Raw genomic sequence first — 27,129 nt, forward strand, 5'->3', positions numbered from 1 at the left:
TTATTTTATTTAAAATACAATGCTCTTGCAATTTCCGTTAGCGGGATAACGGTGGCTTTGTTATCCGTGGTTTAAATTTTCAAACATCGCCATCGCTGCCAAATTTTCAGAGAAATGAAATGAATGTTACCTTGTGGATGGTGACGGAATTAATTCTTTTACAGCAAACACACAATCGGGAGTCACAAGTACGTCCAATTTTGCCGCAAGTTCGATGTGGACATTAAGCTTTCCTTGATGGAGCTGAAGGCAGTCAGCAAGGACCTCATACGCATTGTAAGTGATGAAACTTTCCAATTCGGATTCTATCAACGTCTTTATCTTAAAATCTTCTAGAGGATTAGCTGAGGAGTTTGGTTACACAAATGTTTGCTTACCTGTAACACCTGGTTATTTTGTCATCTATGTGCCATTCATGATCCTTTCAGAGTCATCCAGCACGGTAACAGGCCCTTCGGCCCACCTTGCCCATGCCGACCAAGATGCCTCATCTACACTTAACCCACCTGCCCACTTTTAGAAAGTAGTGCAGCAATAGCTATGGAGCGAAGGAAATAGGCAACGTTTCGGGCCGAATCCCGAAGGGGTTCGGCCCGAAACGTTACCTATTTCCTATGCCCTAGCTTTTATAGAAACATAGAAAATAGGTGCAGGAGTAGGCCATTCGGCCCTTCGAGCCTGCACCGCCATTCAATATGATCATGGCTGATCATCCAGCTCGGTATCCTGTACCTGCCTTCTCTCCATACCCCCTGATCCCTTTAGCCACCAGGGCCACATCTAACTCCCTCTTAAATATGGCCAATTAACTGGCCTCAACTACCTTCTGTGGGAGAGAATTCCACAGATTCACCACTCTGTGTAATACATGATTTTCTCATCTCGGTCCTAAAATACTTCCTTCTTATCCTTAAACTGTGACCCCTTGTTCTGGACTTCCCCAGCATCGGGAATAATCTTCCTGCATCTAGCCTGTCCAACCCCTGAAGAATTTTGTAAGTTTCTATAAGATCCCCCCTCAATCTTCAAAATTCTAGCGTGTATTCTAGCTAAATTTGAGTTGTATGCCTCTAAACTTTTCCTGCCCTTAAATGTAAATGCTAAGAGTGTATCACCCAGGAGATGCTAATTCTGCTCACATGGATCTCTTGCGATTTCATTACATGTTGTCTTGTCACTGAACCTTTTCCAATCAAATAATCCTTCTTCTCGGATTTCTAACATAAATCATGAATGATATTATGGGGTGAAAGGTGAGGACTAGGGGGACTCAGTCCCTTGTGCGACTGGGGGAGGGGAGCAGGAGCGGAGCTACGGGATACCGAGGAGACACATGTGAGGGCCTCGTCTTTGATGTTAGAGGGGAACCCCCCCTGTTCCCAAAAGAATCAGAACATCTTGGATGTCCTGGTATGGAACATCTCATCTTGGGCGCAGATGCGGCATAGACGGGGGAATTGGTAGTAGGGGAGGGGGGGGGGGGGGAATACAGTCTTTGCAAGAGGCAGAGATGGAGGAAGTGTAGTCTGGATAGCTGTGGGATTCAGTCGGTTTATAATAGATGTCGGTCGATAGTCTATCTCCTGTGATGGAGACGGTGAGATCGAGAAATAGAAGGGAGATGTCGGAGATGGTCCAAGTGGATTTGAGTGCAAGATGGAAATTGGTAGTGAAGTTAATGACACCCCCTTCTTCCTCTGTCTGTACGTTCCTTGGGGGACATGTTGCTTCCACACTTCCATCAACAGGCGAGGAGAGTAAATGGATCTATTTTAGGTCCAACTAATACTTTGTGTTTTCACAGGCCAGTGATGACAAAAGTCCATCAACTCTTAATCACTACATCCACCTACAAGAAAGACCCTTAAAGCAGACCATAACCAGGTGAGAGTATGCATGGACTTCAGTGGTAAACCAGCATCTGCAGTTCCTTGTGTCTACCTGGCTCGAAACGATGCCTAGCCATGTTCTCCAGAGATGCTGTGTGACTTGCTGAGTTACTCCAGCACGTATTGTCTTTTTTGGTATACCAGCATCTGCAGTTCCTTATGTCTACATGTTTCATTGGCTGTTTAATTTGTATTTATTTATATATTTTTTACTTTCATGCAGGCAAGCTCTGACTCTTCTCTTCAACACCTACCAGAATGAGTTGGATAGTTTTCTGCTGGCAGAGGTACGTTTGTTGGCAGCAGGGCAATGCTTTGACTATTGTTCTGGGAAGATCTGTGATTATATTTATGCTCGATGTATGGCACGCAAAGCTGCTCAGTATTAACAATGTTAAGTGTTATCTCTTTGATCATTTTGATCCGGCACAGTGGCAGAGTTGCTGCCTCACAGCGCCAAGTTTTGATCCTGACTATTGGTGCTGTCTGTACAGAGTTTGTACGTTCTCCCTGTGACTGCGTGGGTTTTCTTCGGGTGCTCCGGTTTCCTCCCGCACTCCAAAGACGTGCAGGTTTGTAAGTTAATTGGCTTCGGTAAAATTATAAATTGTCTCTGGTGTGTGTAGGATAGTATTAGTGCATGGAATCGCTGCTTACGGGGATCGCTGATTAGTGTACCGACCAGCAATCCCCCCCACACTAACAGTATCCTACACCCTAGGGACAATTTACAATCATACCAGTGCCGTAGTAGACTTGATGGGCTGAATGGCAAAACCGTGCTCTTTGAACTTATGGACAGGATAAGACATAGGAACAGAATAAGGCCATTTGGCCCATTGAGTCTGTACTGCTATTCATTCATGGCTGATCTATTTTCCCCTCTAAACCGCATTCTCCTGCCTTCTGCCCGTAACCTCTGACGCCCTTCCTAATCAAAAACCTATCAATCTCCGCATTAAAAACACCCAATTTCATGGTCTCCACTGCCGTCTTTGGCAATGAATTCCACAGATTTGTCACCCCCTGATTAACGAAATTCATCCTCATCAACTTTCTGAAGATTCATCCTTTTATTCTGAGGCTGGGCCCTCTTGTGCTGGAAAGGAGATGCTGCCTGACCCACCGAGATACTCCAGCACGTTGTATCTTTTTGTTTGTAAACTAGTGTTTGCAGTTCCTCACGCCTACATTAGGCAGGCTATGTTCCGTTGCTAAGCTGGGGAAGTGTGTAAGCACTTTGCTATTGCTCTTGTTTATCTAAAGTATTTTTGTTCCCTGCAGGCTGAACATTCACAGCAAGCCGAAAGGGTGGTGCAGTCCGTGATGGCAATTTGCAATGCACTGGCCTCGATTGAAACACAAGAGATAACCAATGCTTTGAACCAGTTGCCGCCCTGCCCCTCCCGACTGCATCCCAGGACACAGAAGGTACGGACGGAAACCTCTTTCCATTCGCTCCTCGTCTCCCAAATCCTGACCATGTTTTCCTCCATCCTTTTAATACGTCCTTCAAAAAGTTGTGAACTTACAAAGGTGTACAAAATCATGATCGCAATAGACAATAGGTGCAGGAGTAGGCCATTCAGCCCTTCGAGCCAGTACTGCCATTCAATGTGATCATGGCTGATCGGGTAAATACACAGTTCTTTGCCCAGGGTAGGGGAATCAAAAACCAAATAACATAGGTTTAAGGTGAGGGGGGAAAGAATTATTAGGAACCTGAGGGGTAACTTTATTTTACATAATGGTAGGTAGGTGTATGGATTGAGCTGCCAATGGAGGTAGTTGGAGGTATTATAACGTTTCAAAGACAGTCTTCTTCTTGCGTAAGGCGTGCACAGCCTAAAGTTGAAGGCCAATTTGATCTTTTGTTTGTGCACATCGGGTTGATTGCATTAGTCGAAACCGGGTGGACCACGTGAAGGTTGCAATCTCCCACCCTTAAAAGACAGTTGGGCAGGTACATGGATAGGATAGGTTTATAGGGTTATGGGCCTAGAGCAGGCAGGTGGGACTAGTATAGATGGGGCATGTCGGTGGGAGTGGGCAACCTGGGCCAAAGGGCCTGTTTCCATTCTCTATGACTCTGACTCTATTCAGTAGATGAGTAAATATCTCTGTTTGTTGAAACTAACTTTCTTCCTCTTTAGCTATTTTTAATCCTGTGATTCTATTTCTGGGTGACCTGTCTTGTGCTGATTAGTTGGATGGAGATGGCATGCAACCTACTGCGTTTCCTCTGGTGTTGTGTCCTCAGCTCTGCGCTTCCTGGCTAATGACAGAAGGCTTTTCAATCTTCTTTTAACCACAATAAAATAAAGATGCTTGCACGTTTCCACTGCCTTCTGCAAAACTATCACGCCCCAGGCTGCTTTAGTGTTTAGTTTTGTTTATTATTGTCACTGATTGGTAGCTATTTGGACACGCTAGAGGCAGGAAATATGTTCCCGATGTTGGGGGAGTCCAGAACCGGGGCCACAGTTGAAGAATAAGGAGTAAGCTATTTAGAACGGAGACGAGGAAACTCTTTTTCTCACAGAGATTTGTGAGTCTGTGGAATTCTCTGCCTCAGTGATGGCAGGTTCTCTGGATGCTTTCAAGAGCTAGATAAGGCTCTTAAAAATAGCGGAGTAGGGGGATATGGGGAGAAGGCAGGAACGGGGTACTGATTGGGGATGATCAGCCATGTTCACATTAAATGGCGGTGCTGGTTCGAAGGGCCGAATGGCCTCCTGCACCTATTGTCTATTGTCTATTAGTCGCTCACCGTGTCCACATGATATTTGAGTGACGTGTAAGAAAGAACTGCAGATGCTAGTTTAAATCGAAGGGAGACACAAAATGCTGGAGTAACTCAGAGGTTGGGGCAACATCTCTGGAGAGAAGGAATGAGTGACGTTTCGGGTCGAGACCCTTCTTCAGACTGATGTCAGAGGAGGGGGTGGGACAAAGATAGAATAAGGTGGAGGCAGTAAGACTGGTGGGAGAACTGGGAAGGGGAAGGGGGTGGAGAGAGAAAGCAAGGGCTATCTGAAGTTAGAGACGTCAATGTTCATAAATTACCCAAGCAAAATATGAGCTGCTGTTCCTCCAATTTGCGCTGGGCCTCACTCTGATAATGGAGGAGGCCCAGGACAGAAAGGTCAGATTGGGAATGGGAGGGGGAATTGAAGTGCTGGGCCACCGGGAGATTAGGTAGGTTAAGACGGATTGAGCGGAGGTATTCAGTGAAACAATCGTCGAGCCTGCGGTGGTTCTCACCTATGTAAAGAAGTTGACACCTGGTTCAGTGATATTTAGTGACACTGAGTTTAGTTTATTGTCATGCGTACTGAGGTGCAGTGAAAAGTTTTTTTGCTGCATGCTATGCAGTCAGAGCAAAGACTATGCATGGTTACAATCAAGCCATCCACAGTGTACATACAGTACAGGGTGAGGGAATAACGTTTAGTGCAAGGTAAAGTCCGATGAAAGATAGTCCAAGGGTCTCCAATAGGGTAGACGTTGTCAGTAAGCATCTGTTAACATCCTGTTAGAGCAGCATGATTTTCAAGATTCCTACCCAAATTTAATTCCCCTCCCATTTGTCATTGTGTGACTAATTGGCCTGTCCCACTTACGCGACTTTTTCGGCGACTGCCGGCACCCGTCATAGGTCGTTGCAGGTCGCCAAAAATTTTCAACACGTTGAAAATTCAGCGGCGACCAGAACAAGGTACGACTCTTTGGGCAACTATTGACGAGATTACAGGCCTCACCCCGCGACGTGTCACCTGTATGGTCGTGAGTTGGGCAGGTACATGGATAGGGATAGGTTTAGAGGGTTATGGGCCAAGAGCAGGCAGGTGGGACTAGCATAGATGGGGCATGTCGGTCCGAGTGGGCGAGTTGGGCCGAAGGGTCTCCTCAGTCGTCCAATGAATCGAAGCATCTTTCTGGTCGCAGCTGGATTTTCAACATGTTGAAAATTTCCGGCGATTTGCAACGGCCTATGATGGGTGCCGGCAGTCGCCCAAAAAGTTGCATAAGTGGGACAGGCCCATATAGCAAACTTGCCCTCCAGATGAACCAACAGATGCGGGTAAGATTGCACACGTCAGGTATTCTCAGCTTTTCCTTGTGGGATGAGTCACATGCAGTTGGAAGCATCGTCGACTTGCCACCTGCCATATGCTGTAGATAAAACACATTTCACCTGGCGCATTTAGTAATTTTTACGGCCAGCGAACAAATTGGACTTTCAGCCCCAATGTTCAGGACGAACTTCGGAGGTTGGGGCGAGGTGTTGCTGTTGAACTCACATTGCCACCTAACAAGCAATATTGCACCCAGTCTCAGTAATGTTAAGGCTGATGTTTTTATCCATGCCGTAAATAATGAAGGAATCCTCTCCATTTTTCGCAAGATTCAGGCTTTTCAGTAACTGTTCTCACCAGGGTTCTATTCTGAAAACTCTCCACGTTTTTTAAAGTATTGGAAGAGTTAGTAAACCTCCTACATATTAGCAGCACTAACGCAGAGGATGAGGGAAATTGGCTCGGAATCAATGTCTTCCCTAAATACCTCTCTCATCACAAGTTTTGATGAACAAGTTGCTGGATATTGGTCTATATGCTCAACCAGCAATACAAGTAGAAAAAAAAATGCTGGAGAAACTCAGCGGGTGAGGCAGCATCTATGGAGAGAAGGAATAGGTGACGTTTCAGGTCGAGACCCTTCTTCAGACTAATGTCGGGGGGGGGGGGGGGGGGGGTTAAGGAAGGAAGTAGGGGAGACAGTAGGAATTGTGGGAGAACTGGGAAGGGGGAGGGGAAGGAGGGAGAAAGGAAGGACTATCTGAAATTAGAGAAGTCAATGTTCATACCAAAGATCTTTGGTTCATACCACTGGGGTGTAAATATCCCAAGCGAAATATGAGGTGCTGTTCTTCCAATTTGCGCTGGGCCTCACTCTGACCATGGGGGAGACCCAGGACAGAAAGGTTAGATTGGGAATGGGAGGGGGAGTTGAAGCGCTGAGCAACCGGGAGATCAGGTTGGTTAACACGGACTGAGTGGAGGTGTTCAGCGAAATGCAGACACTGTGGGCTGAAGGGCCTCTTCCTGTTCTATAGGGTGATTTCACGAAAGGTCACTGGAGCGTAGATCCGCACCCACGTGACTGAAAATTTTAACTGGAGGACACTTGGTACTTCTGGTACATGTTAGTGAATGGGGAAAACACGCACTTTCACACCCGTTAAAAACATCGAAAACGGCCAGTTTTTGAGCTGCAATTTACTGTGCCAGTCGGGGTGACTGTGAGGCACAGCTACCTAGATTTACAGTCCAAAAAAAAGATAGAAACTAAGAGGGAGCTGAAGGTGCAAAAACAGCGGAAGTGCTTAGCGGACATTTGTCGTGGAGATTTAAAGATCCAAAATATCGGGAATTATCGCGTTTGCTCGCTGCATTTCATCAAAAGTAAGGCATTATTGACTTTTTAATCTTTATTCATTTGTTATATGAAAAGTTTTAAAAGTGAAAAATCCGTCAGTAAAATTGCAAAATCGCCCATGGTTCTCAGGTGGGTTTTAACATGCAAAATGAAAACGCTTCAGAAGCTACATTTACCATTTAAATAATCGTAAACTGTCAATGCGTTTTGAAATAAATTTTACTCAGATGCAAGCTAAGGAATGGGATAATTGTCAGCTGTTAAGTTGGACAAAATTAGGACATTTTATTATTTGCCAAATTCAGGATTGTTGACATCATTCCATAATAATAATAATATAATAATAATATTTATTTATATAGCACTTTTCAACAAAACCAGTATTTGAGCCAAAGTGCTTTACAGAGATTGATTAAATTAATTGAACAGATCAATGCAATAAATCCATACAAATCGAAAAAAGAGAAAAAAGAGAAAAAGAAAAAAGACACAGAAACAGTACACTATAGAAATCAACATGAAACGTCCCCCCACAGCAGAATTCACTGTGAGGGAAGGCACCAAAAATATCCAGTTCTCCCCCTCATAGTCCACCCGAGGTCGGGGCCTATATCTGGCCTCCTCAGCCAGCCCGGTGTCTTCAGGCCCTCTTGCCGTGAAGCTGGATCATCGGCGTCGGTGAACATCCATCAGCGGCCAGGACTGAAGCGGCCGCTTCCCCCCCGAAGACTGCAACGACCATGTACAGACCATGTACAGACCATGCTGCAGGCTTGTCTGTTATTAGACGATAAATAAATAAATAAATAAATAAGTAGTTTGGGTGATTGTGCAGGCTTTAAACAAGAAACATTGAGAAATATATTTTGACAAATAATAAAATGTCCTAATTTTGTCCAACTAACATCTGACAATTATCCCATTCCTTAGCTTGCATCTGAGTAAAATTTATTTCAAGACACATTGATAGTTTACGATTATTTAAATGGTAAATGTAGCTTCAGAAGCGTTTTCATTTTGCATGTTAAAACCCACCTGACCCACGGTCACGTGGGTGCGGATCTACGCTCCAGTGACCTTTCGTGAAATCACCCTATTGATTGACCCAAAATGCTGGAGTAACTCAGCGGGTCAGGCAGCATCTCGGGACAAAAGGAATAGGTGACGTTTCGGGTCGAGACCCTTCTTCACAGCCCAAAATGTCACCTATTCCTTTTCTCCAGAGATGCTGCCTGACCCACTGAGTTACTCCTGCATTTTGTGTCTCTATTCGGTATAAACCAGCATCTGCGGTTCCTTCCTGCGCACTTTTTTTCACCGCCACAATTCCATCAATTCCGTGTTTTAATCACTGCTGAGGTGGAACGAGTTGTACCTGGCATCCAGAGCTGGGGAATGGTTTGTCCTTTCAGTCCCAGATTTTCCCCTCATTATTTTAAATCTGTATCGTCATTGCCTTGGCATTTTCCATGGCATTTATTAACGTATTAATCTAGAAGATATTGTTTTACTACTTTTGGTTTCCTTAAAAAGTTGAGCTGCTGACCGCAGGGGTCATTCATGCGACATTTCTTTGAAGTTCTGCTCCTGTGGGGTCCCAGCGTGAAAAAATGACCCATGAACATGCAACATTGCAGTAAAACAGCTGGCTCATTTCTTTGCTTACCCCTGCCATCGGGAATTGTATGTCCTTCATGTGACTTGCATTAGAAACTCGCCATGCGAAAGGTCCCATGGCACTATTTCAAACAAGTGCATGGAAACGCGATTGGTTTTCTGGCCAACATATATCCCTCAATCAGCACATAAGGCATGTTACCTGGTCAATACTATTCATAGATACTAGATGTGCACAAGGCAGTTGTGGCATTTCCTAAACAAAACAAGGATATCGGATGCCCAGGTTCTTTTGCCTAGAGAAGGGGAACCGATGAGAACATTTTTCACATAGAGAGTGGTGAATCTGTGGAATTCTCTGCCACAGAGGGTGGTTGAGGCCAGTTCATTGCCTATGTTTAAGAGGGAGTTAGATGTGACCCTTGTGGCTAAAGGGATCAGGGGGTATGGAGAGAAGGCAGGTACAGAATACCGAGTTGGATGATCAGCCATGATCATATTGAATGGCGGTGCAGGCTCGAAGGACCGAATGGCCTACTCCTGCACCTATTTTCGATGTTTCTATGAGAAACAGTGGATATAGGTTTAAGGTGAAGGGGGAAAGATTTAATGGGCAACTTTTTCACACACAGGGTGGTGGGTGTATGGAACAAGCTGACAGAGAAGGTAGTTGAGGCAGGGACTATTGCACTGTTTAAAAAAAAAAAAAAGATTAGACAGGTACCTGGGTAGGACGGGTTTGGAGGGACATGGGCCAAATACAGGAAGGTGGAACTAGTGTAGATAGGACATGTTGGTCGGTGTGGGCAAGTTGGGGCGATCGGCCTGTTTCCACGCTGTATGACTCAAAGACTCATAACAACACTGATCACGCTTCAGATGTGTCTCGAGACTGCCTTGGAGCATCTCACTGTTGGGCAATGGAACTGAAGAAACAAGTTTTTCATTCATTCTTCACTGGAATACAATGTGGAGAATTTTCTAATTAAAAACTCTCGGGTGTAAAATCATGTTGTGTTCTAATTTAATATGTAGTTGTATTCCTCAAAGTATCCCTATTGTTGTAGAGCTTGTAGCTAAAGTCTGAAGCCCAGGGTGTTTGCACCTCCTTCAACCTCATCATTTTTCTCGGTGTGGGCTCCTATATATTGGCGAGGCCAAACGCACACTTGGCAATAGTTTCACTGGACACTTGCGTCCAGTCCTCCTTGGCCTACACAATCTCCCAGTTGACAAACATTTGAACTCCCCTACCCATTCCCATACTGAGCTTTCTGTCCTGGGCCTCCTCCACTGTCAGAATGAGCCCACAAACATATTGGAGGAACAGCACCTCGTATTCCCCTTGAGCAGCCTACAAACCAGCAATATCAACATTGGTTTCTCTAATTTCAAGTAATCCTTTGATTCCCTCCCTCCCCATCTCCCCACCTCCCCCATCCGACTTGTCCTACTAGTCCCACTGTTCGCATCGTTCATAGTCAAAGTCAATTTTATTTGTCACATGCACCTAAAGGTGCAGTGAAATGAATTTGCCAGCAGCGACACACTTAAAAAGAACACACAATACACAACAAGATTGAACACAAACATCCACCACAGCATTCTCCACTGTGATGGAAGGCAACAAAGTTCAGTCAGTTCTCCTCCTTTGTTCACCCGTGGTCGGGGCCATCGGCATCCTGGTATCCCTTCATTATCACACCATCCCCAGCCAACAATGGGCCATTGTGGGCTCCACCCTTCCTTGGCCAGTTATTGCCGGCCCTGCTTTGGATCTGACCTTTTCTTACCTCCAGTTCCCTCCCCGAAACTACCAGTCTGTAAAGGGGTCCCAACCGGAAACGTCCCCCATCCTTAATCTCCAGAGACGCTGCCTGACCCGCTGAGTTGCCCCTGCACCTATATTCTGTGTTTGTGTTATATGTCCTGCAATTTGGTTAATTTATATCCTTTCATATTTCTGCAGGATCCTTGCATGTTGGCAAGAAAAGAGACGCGAGGTATGTAATTAGGCATTTTCCATTCACTCTGTATAGTTTGATGGTAGTTTGATTTAGTCCATTAAACTCCTCAAAATGCGTGAACCTACGCTGCACTGCCTCAATCACAAGGATGTCCTTCCTCAAATTAGGAGATCAAAACTGTACACAATACTCCAGATGTGGTCTCACCAGAGCCCTATACAACTGCAGAAGAACCTCTTTACTCCTATACTGAAATCCTCTTGTTATGAAGGCCAACATTCCATTAGCTTTCTTCACTGCCTGCTGGACCTGCACGCCAACTTTCAGTGGCCGGTGTACAAGAACGCCCAGGTACCTCCCCCTTACCTCTGACCTTTTGTCAAACTCCAGCTACATCAGCACTGACCTGGAGTAATGGCTGGGATCTTCTAGCTTGGACGAATGTGTACAGACCAGTTGATGCCATTGGTGCGGTGGGCATGCTGAAGGTTCCTGTACATTCAGCATTGGGGCTGAGTGAATGGTCTTTGTGCACTGAGCTTCCCGTCAAAGCTGCTGGAAGGAAATGATTGAGAACAGGAAAGAAATAAATAATCGGCTTTGTTTCTGAAATTCACACCAAAAGAAACATTTGAAAAAGACTTCCTTCCTGTACCAGCCTCTTGCCATCTGGACAAGCACAAGTGATGTACAGCCTGGCAAGATGTGTCAGAACACCCCCTTGACGTTGTGATCGTCCCTCCTCATTCCCTCACAGCTGCTGCTGTTTGGGCTTCTTGTATTTTTATGCAGGCTTCCCCTATGCCATAGGAACAGGGTTAAGGGCCTGTCCCACTTGGCAATTTTTTTCGGCGACAGCCGGCATCATATCAGCGTCGCCAAAAGATTTTGAACATTTCAAAATCCGGCAGCGACAAGAAAAATGCTACGACACTTGAAAAAAACACCGCGCGCCATTCGCCATCATGCCGCCATCACGCCGCGAATTTTTCGCTGACCTGATACGCCAGTCAATGATGCTGGCAGTCACCGAAAACATCGCCAAGTGGGACAGGTCCTTTAGTGTGCAGGAAAAAAATGCAGATGCTGGTTTTCTGGCTGGACGCATGGTTCTTGGTCTGAAGACGGGTTCCAACCCGAAATGTCTCCTGTGTCGATGGATGATGAAAATCAGTCAGGTTTGCTGCACTCTGAATGGACATTGAATACCGACATTTGCACCACCTCTTTTTTTTATCCACACTGAATGTTAGATAAAGAAATAGAAGAAAATAGGTCCTGGAGGAGGGTCCTGGACCTAGGCTGCTGATAATTTTCCGGTTTTATTACACAAAAGAAGCACCTTGTAGAAACAAAGAACTGCAGATGCTGATTAATATGCAAAAAGACATAAAGTGCTGGAGTAACTCAGCAGGTCAGACAGAATAAAGGGGAGGTCATTTAAGACTGAGGTGAGAAAAAACTTTTTCACCCAGAGATTTGTGAATTTGTGGAAATTCCCTGCCACAGAGGGCAGTGGAGCCCAAGTCACTGGATGGATTTAAGAGAAAGTTAGATAGTGCTCTAGGGGCTAGTGGAATCAGTGGATATGGGGAGAAGGCAGGGATGGGTTATTGATAGGGGGCGATCAGCCATGATCACAATGAATGGCGGTGCTGGCTCGAAGGGCCGAATGGCCTCCACCTGCACCTATTTTCTATGTTTCTAACATCTCCGGAGAAAATGGATAGTTGACGTTTTGAGTCGGGGTCCTTCTTCACAATGATCTCATTGAATGATTAAAGCCCCCGTCCCACTGAGGTGATTTTGTTTGGCGACTGTCACAGTGGTAGCAGGTCGCCGAATAAGCAGCGATTGGACCCCCCCCCCCACGACAATGTCTACGACAACCCACCACCTAGTCGGCTACTGGCAACCAACGACCCATTAGGACATCCACCTTTGACAACTTACGACCACACAGGTGACAACCGAAGTCAACCTACGTCCACCCACGACGAGCTACGACCCTGTTGGTGGCAACTGAAGACAATTCAGTCGCCGGTACCTGTCGCTAGTTGACGTAGGTAGTCGCCAATGGAATTCTCCAAAGTCAGCATCCCGGCGGCATCCAACGTCACCTGGCGACAACCTACGTCATCTTGGCGACAACCTACGTCATCTTGGCGACAACCTACGACAACACCTACGTCAAGCCCACAGTCGCCGAAAGGTTTTGAACATTTCAAAATCCAGCGGTGACCAGAAAAACGTTACGACTCTTTAGGCGACTTGAGGAGACTACTCTCGGCCTTACTTGCGTCACCCCGCGACCACGTGGCGACACCCTAGTCGCCTGTAGACGCCGAAAAATGGGACAGGGGCTTCAGAAATGGTTCTCTTTGGGAGATTGCTGGATGCCTTTGGCACCAAAGGGACCCTTTTCACCGGGTGAGTGAGTTGGAAGTACTAATTAGAGCCATAATTATTGTCACTGATTTTGAAGCTTAATCTCTGCAGAACATACAAGTCAAGACAAGCCTTGTTTTTTTCCCCCATTGGAAGAACGCAGCCAGGCTTTCCAGTTCTGATTACAATGAGGGTGTATTGTGAAACGTCCTGGTAACCCGCACTGTGGGAAAGTGATCCCAAAGGAAATAAGGGGAATTAATGTGTTTTTTTTTCTTCCAATTGTAATGTGACGTCATCTCTCTAAATCTTTCATGGAAATCAGCACAGCGGTGGAGTTGCTGCCTTACAGAGCCAGTGACCCAGGTTCGATCCCGACCATGGGTGCTGCCTGTACGGAGTCTCCCTGTGACCGAGTGGGTTTTCTCCCCGGCTGTTCCGGTTTCCCCCCACACGACAAAGACGTGCAGGTTTATAGGTTAATTGGCTTTGGTAAATTTGTAATTTGTCCCTAGTGTGTGTAGGATAGTGTTAGTGTGCAGGGGTTGTTGGTCGGCACGGACACAGTGGGCCGAAGGGCCTGTTTCCGCGCTCTCTCCAACCTAAACCAAATTCAAAACTGATGGGATGGCATCTTATGCCTTGCATCAGAATCTTTTAGGGTCAAGCAGATAGTGAGTGCGTTCATATAAAATGTACTTCTTGATGGTTAGAAACATAGAAACATAGAAATTAGGTGCAGGAGTAGGCCATTCGGCCCTTCGAGCCTGCACCGCCATTCAATATGATCATGGCTGATCATCCAACTCAGTATCCCGTACCTGCATTCTCTCCATACCCCCTGATCCCCTTAGCCACAAGGGCCACATCTAACTCCCTCTTAAATATAGCCAATGAACTGGCCTCAACTACCCTCTGTGGCAGAGAGTTCCAGAGATTCACCACTCTCTGTGTGAAAAAGCAAATTCAAAACTGATGGGATGGCATCTTATGCCTTGCATCAGAATCTTTTAGTGTCAAGCAGACAGTGAGTGCGTTCATATAAAATGTACTTCTTGATGGTTAACTAACCTAGTTAGGTTTCTTAACATCCGTTACTTTCCCACAAAATTGCTTTCAATTTTTAGTCTTTCCAGCACGTTGGCGCAGTAATACAACTGCTGCCTTGGAGCACCAGCGGCGCGGGTTCGATCCTGACCGCGGGTGCCGTTTGTAAGGAGTTTGTGTCTTCTCCCCGAAACGTCACCCATTCCTTTTCACCAGAGATGCTGCCTGTCCCGCTGAGTTTTCAAGAGAGAGTTAGATTTAGCTCTTGGGGCTAACGGAATCCAGGGATGTGGGGGTAAAAGCAGGAATGGGGTACTGATTTTGGATGATCATATTGAGTGGTGGTGCTGGATCGAAGGGCCGAATGGCCTACTCCTGCACCTATTGTCTATGTTTCCAGCATTTTGTGTCTCTCTTCGGTACAAACCAGCATCTGCAGTTCCTTCCAACACATTCGTACACCTCTGTTAGGCTGAAGGAAGTCAAATCCAGGGGAAATCAAAGGAGCCATTAAAGATAGACACAGTTCTGGAGTAACAGCGGGACAGGCAGCATCTCTGGAGAGAAGGAATGGGTGACGCTTCAGGTCGAGACCCTTCTTCAGATTGTTGTCAGGGGAGGGGGCAGGACAAAGATTGAATAAGGTGGAGACAGTAAGACTAGCGGGAGAACTGGGATGGGGATGGAGAGAGAAAGCAAGGGCCATCTGATTTTACCAGCATCTGCAGTTCTTTCTTTTGCATTTTGAGCCAGTAAGAAGGAAAATGACAAAGATGTCCAGAAGCACGATGGCGGAGCCAGCTTCATGCCGGTTTATTTCTCTCGTTGCAGCTTCCATCGGGGAAGCATTAACCGCAGCCATCTTGGACCTGGTGGAACTCTACTGCAACAGCTTCAACGCTGACTTCCACACGGCGACTCCCAGCCGCAAGGATAACCAAACGCAGAGTGCTCGCCTCATCGATAGCCCTCTTACTTTCACCATCTACGCAGCCCACAGGATTCCCATCACGTGGGCAGCGAGGTAACTTATCCTATCACTTAAGCACTGGCTTTACCCTGTTTGAGATCAGTTGTGGGTTAGTCTGGTTTACATATTGATTGGTGTTATTGGGGTGGGAGTGTTTCCCTGGCCTTCCCAGAGAGCGGCACGGTGGTGCAGCGGTAGAGCTGCTGCCTTACAGCGCCAGAGATCCCAGGTTCGATCCTAACTACAGGTGCCGTCTACCATATAACCATATAACCACTACAGCACGGAAACAGGCCATCTCGGCCCTACAAGTCCATGCCGAACAAATTTTATTCCCCTTAGTCCCACCTGCCTGCACTCGTACCATAACCCTCCATTCCCTTCTCATCCATATGCCTATCCAATTTATTTTTAAATGATACCAATGAACCTGCCTCCACCACTTCCACTGGGAGCTCATTCCACACCGCTACCACTCTCTGCGTAAAGAAGTTCCCCCTCGTATTACCCCTAAACTTCTGTCCCTTAATTCTGAAGTCATGTCCTCTTGTTTGAATCTTCCCTATTCTCAAAGGAAAAGCTTGTCCACATCAACTCTGTCTATCCCTCTCATCATTTTAAAGACCTCTATCAGGTCCCCCCTTAACCTTCTGCGCTCCAGAGAATAAAGACCTAACTTATTCAACCTATCTCTGTAACTTAGTTGTTGAAACCCAGGCAACATTCTAGTAAATCTCCTCTGTACTCTCTCTATTTTGTTGACATCCTTCCTATAATTTGGCGACCAAAATTGTACCCCATACTCCAGATTTGGTCTCACCAATGCCTTGTACAATTTTAACATTACATCCCAGCTTCTATACTCATCTATACGTCTCTACGGAGTTTGTACGTTCTCCCTGTGACCATGTGGGTTTTCGCCGGGTGCTCTGGTTTCCTCCCACACCGTAAGGATGTACAGGTTTGTAGGTTAATCGATTTTGGTAAAATTGTACGTTGTCTCCAGTGGGTAGGATAGTGCTAGTGCTGGTCGGCATGGACTCGGTGGGCCGAAGGGCCTGTTTCCTCGCTGTATCTATTAAGTCTTAAGCCGATGAACGGACTGCTTTCTGGTTTTTGAGTGGTGAGGAATTTAGTTGTAAAATGTTGCGAGACTGCCAAGCTGAAAATAACGAAACAAAATCAAAAATGTTGAAGTATTGGAATAACGCTGTGGGTCAGGCAGCATCTCTGGAAGACATGGATAGGCTATCATTGAAGAAGGTTCTCAATCCGAAACGTTGCCTATCCATATGTCCTCCAGAGATGCTGCCTGACCCGCAGAGTTATTCCAGCACTTGGTGTTTTATTCAAGATTCCACCGTCTGCACGATCCTTGCCTTCAAACAAGAATAAAACTTGGAGTCTGGCTCATATTGTGACTCCAACCCCTTGTATGTTGCCTGAAATGTCCAAACTATTCACTTCAAAGCCAGGTAAGGATGGGCAATAAATATTGGTCTTGACATCCATGTCCAGATTCTTGAAAATAACTAATTATATATTTGTAGACAAACTCAGCGGGTGCAGCAGCATCTATGGAGTGAAGGATATTTCAGCATCTGCAGTTCCTTCTTAAACAGAGGATGAAGGAGCTGGTTCTTATGGTGTCCTTTGTGGCTAAAGGCACCTTCCACCGAAACACAGGCTCTTGATGAAACCCAACAGATTGTCATTGGCTGGGGCCTGCATCCAGTTTGACCTCCTCCACTGTCAGAGTGAGGGCAAACATTAAATTGGAGGAACAACCTCATATTTTGCCTGGGCAGCTTACAACCACGCTATATGAGTATTGATTTCTCTAACTTCAAGTGGCCTTTGCATCCCCTCTCTCTCTCTTTCCGTCCCTCCCCCACCCTAGTTCTCCTGCTAGCTTCACTGTCGTCCTTCTGAGTTTCACTGTTTCTCTGATGATGATGACTCGTTATCATCGTCCCCACAGCCAACAATGGACCATTGTGGGCTCCACCCTTTCCTTGATCATCGTTGCTGCCTTTGCATATCTTTCATTGCTTTCTTCTATGTTGTACCTCTTCATATCGCTCTGTTCCCTCTCCACTGATACTCAGTCTGAAGAAGGGTCTCGACCCCGAAACGTCACCTATTCCTTCTCTCCAGAGATGCTGCCTGGCGCCGCTGAGTTACTCCGGCTCTTTGTGTCCACCTTTTGGATAAAGATGCTATTTATTACTCTTCATTTCATCAGCTTTCTCTCGCAAGATCCACAAATGTAAAAAAAAATTGTCGCTGAGACAAGGTTCCTGGGAATCTGAAACTGAAGAATCAATGCTTTTCGGAGAGGGGGGGGGGGCAAGACTAAAGGCATTTGGTTCAATAGCTAACCAGTAATATCCTAGGGGAGAAATCCTAGGAGAGCAGATGGTGCCCAGTAGGTGCCTAGCAGCACCGTTGAATAAAAAGAATCAAATCGCAGACACAAGGTGAACTGTCCAAGGCAGAAGTCCGTGTGATCCTGTGAGCATCTGTGTAATCACAATTGGCTGGTGAAAGGGTTAATCCTCTCCACTGCCCTATGCTGGGAGCAGCAATGTGAACAATAGACCTTCTTGCTGGTTTAAAAAAAAAATGTTATCCCCTCTGAACAAACGGGAGGCAGCGTGACTCAGTCCGAAGGGTGAAGGTATCAGCCAATGCCTGGATGACCTGTCACTTGCTTTGGAGTAACCGAAAGGGGCTTGCTTGTTTGAATCTTGGGAAGCTTCCCACAGTGTGCGTTTTTTCCCCCCCCCCCCCCCCCCCCCCCCCCCCCCCCCCCCCCCCCCCCCCCTCCCCCCTCCCCCTCCCCCTCCCTTTCCGAGGCTCCGCGATAGAAAAGACCGATAGAAACCATGGTGCCCCCTCGGACCCCTCGCTCATTGTGTGACTCTAATATATGCTGATTGGCGACGGAGCTCTGATAAACGATGTACCCTGGGAAACTCTGTTTGCCCTTTGGCCTTTGTCCCCAGATGTAATCCGCCCCCCCCCCCCCCCCCCCCCTCTCCCCTTCCCCACGAGTCGCCAGGCACCTGTCACATGCTTGCACTGTGCCGAGACGTGTATTCTGTGCAGGCATCTAGAATGGACAGATGTCCTTCTGCCACTTCCTGGCTCCCTCACCCCTCGAGGCATGGATTAGCGGATGGAGGGGGGGGGGGGGGGGGGGGGGGGGGACGGGGGGAGGGGCAGTCTTCCTTTTCCCCTTCTTTCTCAGCGCAAGATGACTTGACTCCGTTGCACGAATCTCAGAACTTTGCCAGACTGTGGAAACATAGGAAACGGGTGTAGGAGCAGGCCGTTCAACATGATCAAGACTGATCATCCGGAATCAGCACCCCGTTCCTGCTTTCTCCCCAAATCCCTTCATTCCGTTAGCCAGTTAGTAAACGGGAAACACTCTGTAGTATAACACAAAAAGCTGGAGTAGGAAGGAACGTGCAGATGTGGGTTTAAACCGAAGATAGACGCAAAAAGCTGTAGTAACTCAGCGGGACTACCGGCAGCATCTCCGGAGGGAAGGAATGGGTGGGTGACATTTCGGCTCGAGATCCTTCTTCAGACTCGGTCTCAGCCTGAAGAAGGGTCTCCACCCAAAACATCACCCGTTGCATCTCCCCAGAGATGCTGCCCGTCCCGCTGAGTTACCGCAGCTTTTTGCGCCTACCTTCGGTGTTTAAACCCGCATCTGCAGTTCCTTCCTACACAGTAAATCAACCTGTTAGGCTCGAAGTTGGTTACGTATTGTTGTTGTGCACCCTACACGCCCGCCATCATCAGATAAAGGCCGGGTCTGCGTCGTTTTCACATGGAACTCGTACTTTGCAAAAGCAGAATGTGGTTTCATTGTGAGTCATCCTTGCCCTGCAGCATTGACAGCTCCTCTCCATTTGCGCCTTACTTCAAAGTTGCTTTATTCAAATCATCTGTTAAATGTGGTGGCGGAAAAAAAACCTGCCGCACCGTTTGATGAAATGACGTCCCTGGATCTTAAAAACGACAAAAACATGAGTAACATTATGAATAATCTTTGGTTTGTTTCATGACTCCCTTGAAGATGCAGACAATGACTAACCCTTGTTTTGCTGCTGTGCATTTATTCATTTCGGTTCCTTTGAAGAAACATTAGTATTTTGTGTTTTGCGATGCAGCATGGAAATGGGTCCTTCAGTCCCGACCACCGATCATCTCTTCACACTAGTTTATATTATCCCGCTTTCTCATCTCCTCCCAACACACTTGGGATAATTTACAATCAACTCACAAGCTTGCACATCTTTGGGATGTAGGAGGGAATCGGAGCGTCAGGAGCAATCCCACCCGGTCACAGGTAGAATTAGTTTAGTTTAGAAAATAAGGCCCTTCGGCCCACCGAGTCCGTGCCGACCAGCGATCCCCGCACATTTGCACTCTCCTACACATACTGGGGCCAATTTATACTTCTACCAAGTATACAATCCCAGGCCAATTAACCTACATACCTGCACGTCTTTGGAGTGTGGGAGGAAACTGAGGATCTCGGTGAGAACCCACACGGTCACGGGGAGAACGTCCAAACCCCGTACAGACAGCACCCGTGGTCGGGATCGAACTCGCGTCTCCGGTGCTGCAAGCGCTGTAAGTCAGCAACTCTACCACCGTGCCGCCACTCTGTGCCAAATCCACACAGACAGCACCCGAGGTCAGGATCGAACCCAGGTGTCTGGCAGCGTGAGGCAGCAACTCTACCAGCTGCACCACTATGCCGCCCCTTAACGGGTGACAGAACGGAGGAAATTTCTTGCACAGAGATGCAAGTTGAGACTAAGGTTGAGAACATACATTTTAGAAACAAAATCGTTGTTCCATATTGCTGAACTTGGATGCGTAATGAAATTTGGAACGGCACGGATTTTGAATGACTGCTTTTGTCAATGTGACTGATGGCACGGTGGCGCAGCGGTAGAGTCGCTGCCTCACAGCGCCAGAGACGCAGGTTCGATCCTGACTACGGGTGCTGTCTGTACGGAGTTTGTACGTTCTCCCCGTGACCTACGTGGGTTTTCTCCGGGTGCTCCGGTTTCGTCCCACACTCCAAAGACGTGCGGGTTTGTAGGTTAACACGGCTTTGTTGAAATTGTAAGTTGTCCCGGGTGTGTGTAGGATAGTGCTAGTGTGATCGGGTCGGGGTGATCGCTGGTCGGCGCGGACTCGGTGGGCCAATGGGCCTGTTTCCACGCTGCATCTCTAACGTCTAAACACTGAAAATATTTTAAATTCTACTCCTTCTCGTTTTGCAGTTATGAAGACTTTTATCTGTCGTGCGGCCTCACCCACGGGGGGAAGGAGCTTTGCAGTCAACTCCAGACAAAGAAAACTCACACCTACAAGAACCTCTTCCATCTCCTCATCTGGGATCAGAAGTGAGTAAATGAAACTTTCCCTCAAGTATATATTGACCCTCACTTGAATCATTCAGAGCACTTATGTTCCGTGTTCGGCACCATGTTAGAGGAAGGATGTTGTTCTTGGTTGGTTCTTGGTTCCTTGGTCCTCCAAAATATTCCAAATGGAATTTAAACTGGAGGTGGCGGAGGGAAGACTTAAGCCAGAAAGGAATTTTGGGAAGAAAGAGCTACTTTAAATTTAGTTGCATCTGGTTGGGTAGCTATGGTAGGGTGAAGACTATTCCATGCTTTAATTGTGCGGGGGGAGAACGAATTGCTGTACACATCTGTCTTGGTAGCTGGAATCTCAAATTGGATCGAATGCCCTCGTCTGCTCCTAATGCTGGAAAGTCTGCAGAGAAGATTTACGAGGATGTTACCAGGACTCGAGGACCTGAGCTACAGGGAGAGGTTGGGGAGGGCATGTCTCTATTCCTGGGAGCGCAGGAGGATGAGGGGTGATTGTGTAGAGGTGTACAAAATGACGAGAGGAATAGATCGGGTAGACACACATAGACTCTTGCCGAGAGTAAAGGAATCAAGAACCAGAGATCATAGGTTTAAGGTGAAAGGGAAAAGAGCTGCGAGCTCTCTTATACCTGCATTAAGGAGGCAATTAAACACACCTGAGCAATTACATACACCGATGAAGCCATTATGGTGCCCTGAAATGTGGGGACTATATATAAACACAGCTGGAATTTCTACATGGTGAAACCAAAATGTATAAAAATGGCCTTTAATAAAATCTGACAATGTGCACTTTAACCACATGTGATTTTTTTTCTATTACAAATCTCAAATTGTGGAGTACAGAGGCAAATAAATAAATGATGGGTCTTTGTCCCAAACATTATGGAGGGCACTGTAGTAAGAACCTTAGGGGTAACCTTCTCACATGAAGAGTGGTGGGTGTATGGAACGAGCTGCCGGAGGAGGTCGTTGAGACGGGTGTCATTGCAACTTATAAAAAAAAATGTAGGTGCATGGATAGGACGGGTTTAGAGAAATATGGGCCAAACGCAGGCAGGGACGTGTAGATTGGGTGTGTTGGTCAGAATGGGCAAGTTGGGCCGAAGGGCCTGTTTCCACGCTCTATGATTCCACCTTCCAATGAGCGGTTACCCAATCGGTGTTTGATTTCACCATGAGATTAGCAGGAAAAAATGCCAATGTACAAGTGAATCACTGTTTCAGCTGTAGGGAGGTGTGCAAGTCGTCACCACATAAAGGGCGCCGACATAGTTACAACTATCCCATGCCGGGTCCTCCTTTGCTCTTTCCCACCCCCCTCCCCCCCCCCCCCCCCCCCCACCTTCAAGGCGGTTCTCCCGTTGCTCCAGGTCCACCTTTGTTCTTTTATCTCCTCAGACTCCCCCCCCCCCCCCACCGAATCCTCCTTTGTTCCCAGTGGCGCTACCTCAAACTCCAGCGTCCCAGGCTCCGGCAGCGGGCTGTGGCGTCCCTGGCTCTGTGGCACGTGGTCAACCCGAGGAGCACCTTCAGCAACAGACTGGTTCCACCAAGAAACGCCACAGGAGATCCTTCTTCCCTGTGGCCATCAAACTGGACAACTCCTCCCACCTCTATCGTGGGGTAGACTGAGACTGACTCCCCCCCCCCCCCCCCCCCCCCCCCCCCCCCACAGCTTCCCCAATCTTTGCACATCCCCAATGTTTCCACTCGTCACTTTAATTTCATCTTTCATGTACTGTGTGTTTTTACGACTGTTGGCAGACCAACTTCCCTCGTGGGATAAATAAAGTTCTATGGTGTCGTAAGTGGCTGCTTGAACAGTGTGTTAATCGTATGTTCACCTCTCTCTCTCTCTCTCCCAGCATCCGCTTCCCCATCAATATCAACCAGCTCCCAAGGGAGACGCTCCTGACGTTGACCCTCTTCGCCTTTCCCGTTCCTCCTCCTGGGAGCTCGTCGGAAGCCAGCAAGCAGCGGCGGACGCCCGACACCATGGGATGGGTGACCATGCCACTCTTCAACTTCAGGCAGTAAGCACCATTTTGAGTAAGAGCCAGGCTGCCAGAGAAGGATGAACGAGTCGCAAACCGGTGCTTCTTTGCATGAATGGGATTGTTTGCTTCCTACTTGCTTTGTCTCGGTGTCCATCTCCCTACTGCATTGCTTAGAATAAACCTTGTGTGCAGTGGTAGAGTTGCTGCCTTTAAGTGCCAGAGACCCATGTTCCATCATGACCCAAGGGTGCTGTATATACAGAGTTTGCACGTTCACAAGTTCGCAAGTTATATAGTAGAATTAGGCCCTTCGGCCCATCGAGTCTTCTCCGCCACTCCATCATGGCTGATCTCTGCCTCCTAATCCCATTTTCCTGCCTTCTCCCCAAACCATTGACACCCGTTCTAATCAAGAATTTGTCTATCTCTGCCTTAAAAAATATTCATTGACGTGGCCTGAACAGCCCTCTGTGGCAATGAGTTCCACAGATTCACCACCCTCTGTTTATCACACAGAGAGTTGTGAGTATGTGGAATTCTCTGCCTCAGAGGGTGGTGGAGGCCGGTTCTCTGAATACTTTCAAGAGAGAGCTAGATAGGGCACTTAAAGATAGCAGAGTCAGGGGAGATATGGGAGAAGGGAGAGACGGGGTACTGATTGGAGATGATCAGCCATGATCACGTTGAATGGCGGTGCTGGCTCGAAGGGCCGAATGGCCTACTGCACCTAATGTCTATTGACTGACTAAAAAGTTTCCTCCTCGCCTCCATTCTCCCTGTGACCACCCTGAAGAGGTGACCAAGATGAATGGTGCGGGTAGTGCAGTCGAAGGGCCTGTTTCCGCGCTGTAACTCCGAACTAAACTTTTAAAAAGTTACGACTGACTTTGACTTGGAAACATCCAACTTTACACAAATTCTCCCATGATATTCGACGCATTTTTCAAACCAGTACAAGCTGTCACGGGGTTACAGACATGTCCTCTTTCTACAGACGTTCTGAAGTAGTTTTTTGTCTGTAAGATGGAAAATGCATAAAATGTACTCGCTATGGCAACCATGCCTCCACAGTATTATAATGAATGGCACCAAAACCACGTGACTGATGAGCATCAACAACTGCTGGGGAGAGAGAGAGAGCGAGAGAGAGATTATTTCAAACGAGTAATATTTTAGTTAAAAGCTGATCCACTTGAAATGGATAAATTTAGAAGAAGTGGCGCAGCGGTAGAGTCGCTGCCTCACAGCGCCAGACACCCGGGTTCCATCCTGACTACGGGTGCTGTCTGTACGGAGTTTGTACCTTCTCCTCATGACCGGCGTGGGTTTTCTCCACTTTCGTCCCACGCTCCAAAGACGTACAGGTTTGTGGGTGAATTGGCTTAGTTAAACTTGTAAATGGCCGCAGTGTGTGTGTGTGTGTGTGTGTGTGTGTGTGTGTGTGTGTGTGTGTGTGTGTGTGTGTGTGTGTGTGTGTGTGTGTGTGTGTGTGTGTGTGTGTGTGTGTGTGTGTGTGTGTGTGTGTGTGTGTGTGTGTGTGTGTGTGTGTGTGTGCGCAGGCACGATAGCGTTAGTGTGCGGAAGGGATCCCCGGGCGGAGTGGGCCCCAAGCAGGGCCTGTTTCAGATTTCCGCGCTGAATCTCTAAACTAAGAATACGTGCATTTGTTTTTGGGCAGGGATGCTGTTGTTCCTGGTTTGTGGACCCTGAAGAATGGGTCACTGTGGAGCCGTGTCGTGTGAAATAAGCATGCCGGTCACTCCCCCCATCTCTCTCCCCCCCTCCCCACCCCCTGGGCAAGACCAGGAGCATTCCTTGTTTGGATATTATACATGCAGACTGCATGTCAATGCACACTCCAAGGCGGGGAAGACAGCTGTGCTGCATAAAGCTCCAGTTGACTGGTCACAAGAGGTTTTCACAATAATATGGAGCTGAGTATTAGTAAAGGTACAAAAGAGATAAAGGGGCCCTGTTCCTTTGTAGTAATTTAGACATATCCCAAATTCAGCCAACTTTTTAAAATTCCAAAAAAGAAAACCATTGGTGAATGGTATTGGTGCGCAGTTACAGCAGTCATAATGTTTTTGACCTTTTGCACCCCATATCAAGTATAGATAACAAAAAATCAGAAGCAGTACAAAGTTCTGTGTTTTATTTCTCTGCCAGCAATACTCCTCATCCCGTTTGAGTAAGGTTGAACTGTAGGTTGTTTATTTTCTCTCCCCCCTGCAATGTATCCGTAGCAGTTCTTCATCTGCATGGGTTATTGGCATTGCTGACGAGCCCAGCATTCACTGCCTGTTCCTTTTTTTAACTGTTGAACAGCTTAGTATTGGTTTAGTTTAGAGACACAGCGCGGAAACGGGGCCCTTCGGCCCGCCGAGTCCGCACCGACCAGCGATCCCCGCACACGAACACGATCCTACACTCACTAGGGACAATTAAATGTGTACGCCTTTGGATTGTGGGAGGGAACCAAAGATCTCGGCGGAAACCCACGCAGCTCACAGGGAGAACGTACAAACTCCGTACAGACAGCACCCATGGTCAGAATCGAACCCGGGCCTCTGGCGCTGTAAGACAGTAATTCTACCGCTGCGCCATCGTGCTGCCTACCGGTGGTAAGGGAGAGTTCATCTGGTGAAGGTCGATACATCTGAAGTTTAGTTTAGAGAGAGAGCATTGGATGTCTTAAACCACTTTGGGGGCATTGTTGCAGAATGGCAAACATGGAAGCCAAATTGCACACAGCAATCTTCTAAATATTACGACGATAATGTATTGATGTTTGGTTCGGAGATACAGCATGGAACAGGCCCGTTGGCCCACCATGTCCATGCCGACCATCGATCACCCATTCACACTAGTTCTATTTTATCCCACTTGTGCGTGCACTCCCCGCACACGAGGGACGATTTACAGCGGCCAGTTAGCCTGCAAACCTGCACGTGGGAGAAAACCCATGCGGTCACAGGGGGGACGTGCAAACTCCACTCGGACAGCACCCGAGGTCAGATCGAACCGAGGTCGCTGGCGCTGTGAGGCAGTGGCTCCACCAGTTTCGCCTCTGTGCCACCGTGAGTTTAGACTTGGAGACAAAGCCATGATTGAATGGCGGAGTAGACTTTGATGGGCAGAAATGGCCTAATTCTGCTCCTAGAACTTGTGAACGTGTGAACAAAGAACGAATGGCGGTCGGTTTGTGAGTCGGGATAGTCTGAGTAGGAGGGGCATTTGCAAATGGTGGTGTTCCAGGCCTTCGGATGCCTTCAACCTCCTCCAGTCGAGCAGACATTCCGCCTGCAGGGATCCGAAGACAAGCAGCAACTCTGACACTATCTGGCCGTGCCATGGACCCAGATCACCTCCTCCATCAGGCTGTCAGCAGAGAGCAGAGGCCATCCTGACTGAAGTCCCATCAACCCTTTGCTCCACATGGAAAACATCCATCCATCCATCCAGCCAACTGAGACAATAGCACACTGGATAGCCACTGTGTGGTCACAGGAATGGAAGGCAACCTCATCTCCATTACACAGCTACATCTCTTCACCAGGTAAAAGCTGTCCGGGGTCTGACCTCCCCAGAGGAGCTTGGATGGGTGAAGCTCAACAGACTTGGTACTGGAGTTGGGCGTTTCAACGCCAGCGTGTGGAGATGGGGGCTCCCTCCGCCAGAGCCCAGCCTGTGAATGCGGAGCAGAACAGCAGACAGCCGACCATGTCATCTCTGGGTGCCCGCTCTACCACCCACCAAATGGAGCTCAGGGTCTTAGATGGCACGTGCAAAGTCCGACGCCCCGCGCACCTCATGAACCGATGATCGGCCATGAGAAGGAGGGGTGGTGGCGGTGTCGGCAGTAAGCGAAGGTCCGAAGATTGGGCAGCTGGCCGGGCTGCCGACGGACGGGACCACGGGCGAGGCGTTGCTGCTGCTGCTGCACTCCATGGGCTGCACTACATCGGGACGGGTGAGGCGGGGCTGGACGCGGCGTTCCGATCCAACAGTCCCCTTGACCCGGGTAGTAGCGGTCAAATACGGGACAAGGGCGGTGCCGTACGGGACAAACCAATTTAGCCCAATATACGGGAGGTCCCGGCTAATACGGGACAGTTGGCAACCCTATGAAGAAGGGTCTGATTAAGGCTCCTGGCCCGAAATGTCGCCTATCCATGTTCTCCTGAGATGCTGCCTGACCTGACCCGCTGAGCTACTCCAGCGCTCTGTGTCTGCTGCTTGCTCTGATGGTCGTTGACATGAAATATGAACTCATGTTATCTCTTCCCAGATAGTGCCTGACGTGCTGTCTATTTCCCAGAAATGTGCAGGTTTAAAATGGAGCCGTCTGGTTATTGATCCCGTTGTGATTGGACGCGA

At 47.7% G+C, this 27,129-nt stretch overlaps 1 protein-coding gene across 1 annotated transcript in view; it reads left to right on the plus strand.

Moving 5' to 3' along the window:
* pik3c2b (phosphatidylinositol-4-phosphate 3-kinase, catalytic subunit type 2 beta) overlaps positions 1-27,129 on the plus strand; it is a 118,825-nt gene that overhangs the window by 29,635 nt on the left and 62,061 nt on the right. The window contains exons 5-12 of the mRNA XM_055654903.1: positions 165-276; positions 1,805-1,884; positions 2,113-2,176; positions 3,174-3,320; positions 10,915-10,948; positions 15,179-15,371; positions 20,633-20,755; positions 22,618-22,785. Coding sequence (XP_055510878.1) covers positions 165-276; positions 1,805-1,884; positions 2,113-2,176; positions 3,174-3,320; positions 10,915-10,948; positions 15,179-15,371; positions 20,633-20,755; positions 22,618-22,785 — 921 coding nt within the window. The remainder of the gene's footprint in view (positions 1-164; positions 277-1,804; positions 1,885-2,112; positions 2,177-3,173; positions 3,321-10,914; positions 10,949-15,178; positions 15,372-20,632; positions 20,756-22,617; positions 22,786-27,129) is intronic.

This window comes from Leucoraja erinacea, chromosome 24 (assembly GCF_028641065.1).
Source record: "Leucoraja erinacea ecotype New England chromosome 24, Leri_hhj_1, whole genome shotgun sequence".
Classification (NCBI taxonomy): Eukaryota; Metazoa; Chordata; class Chondrichthyes; order Rajiformes; family Rajidae; genus Leucoraja; species Leucoraja erinaceus.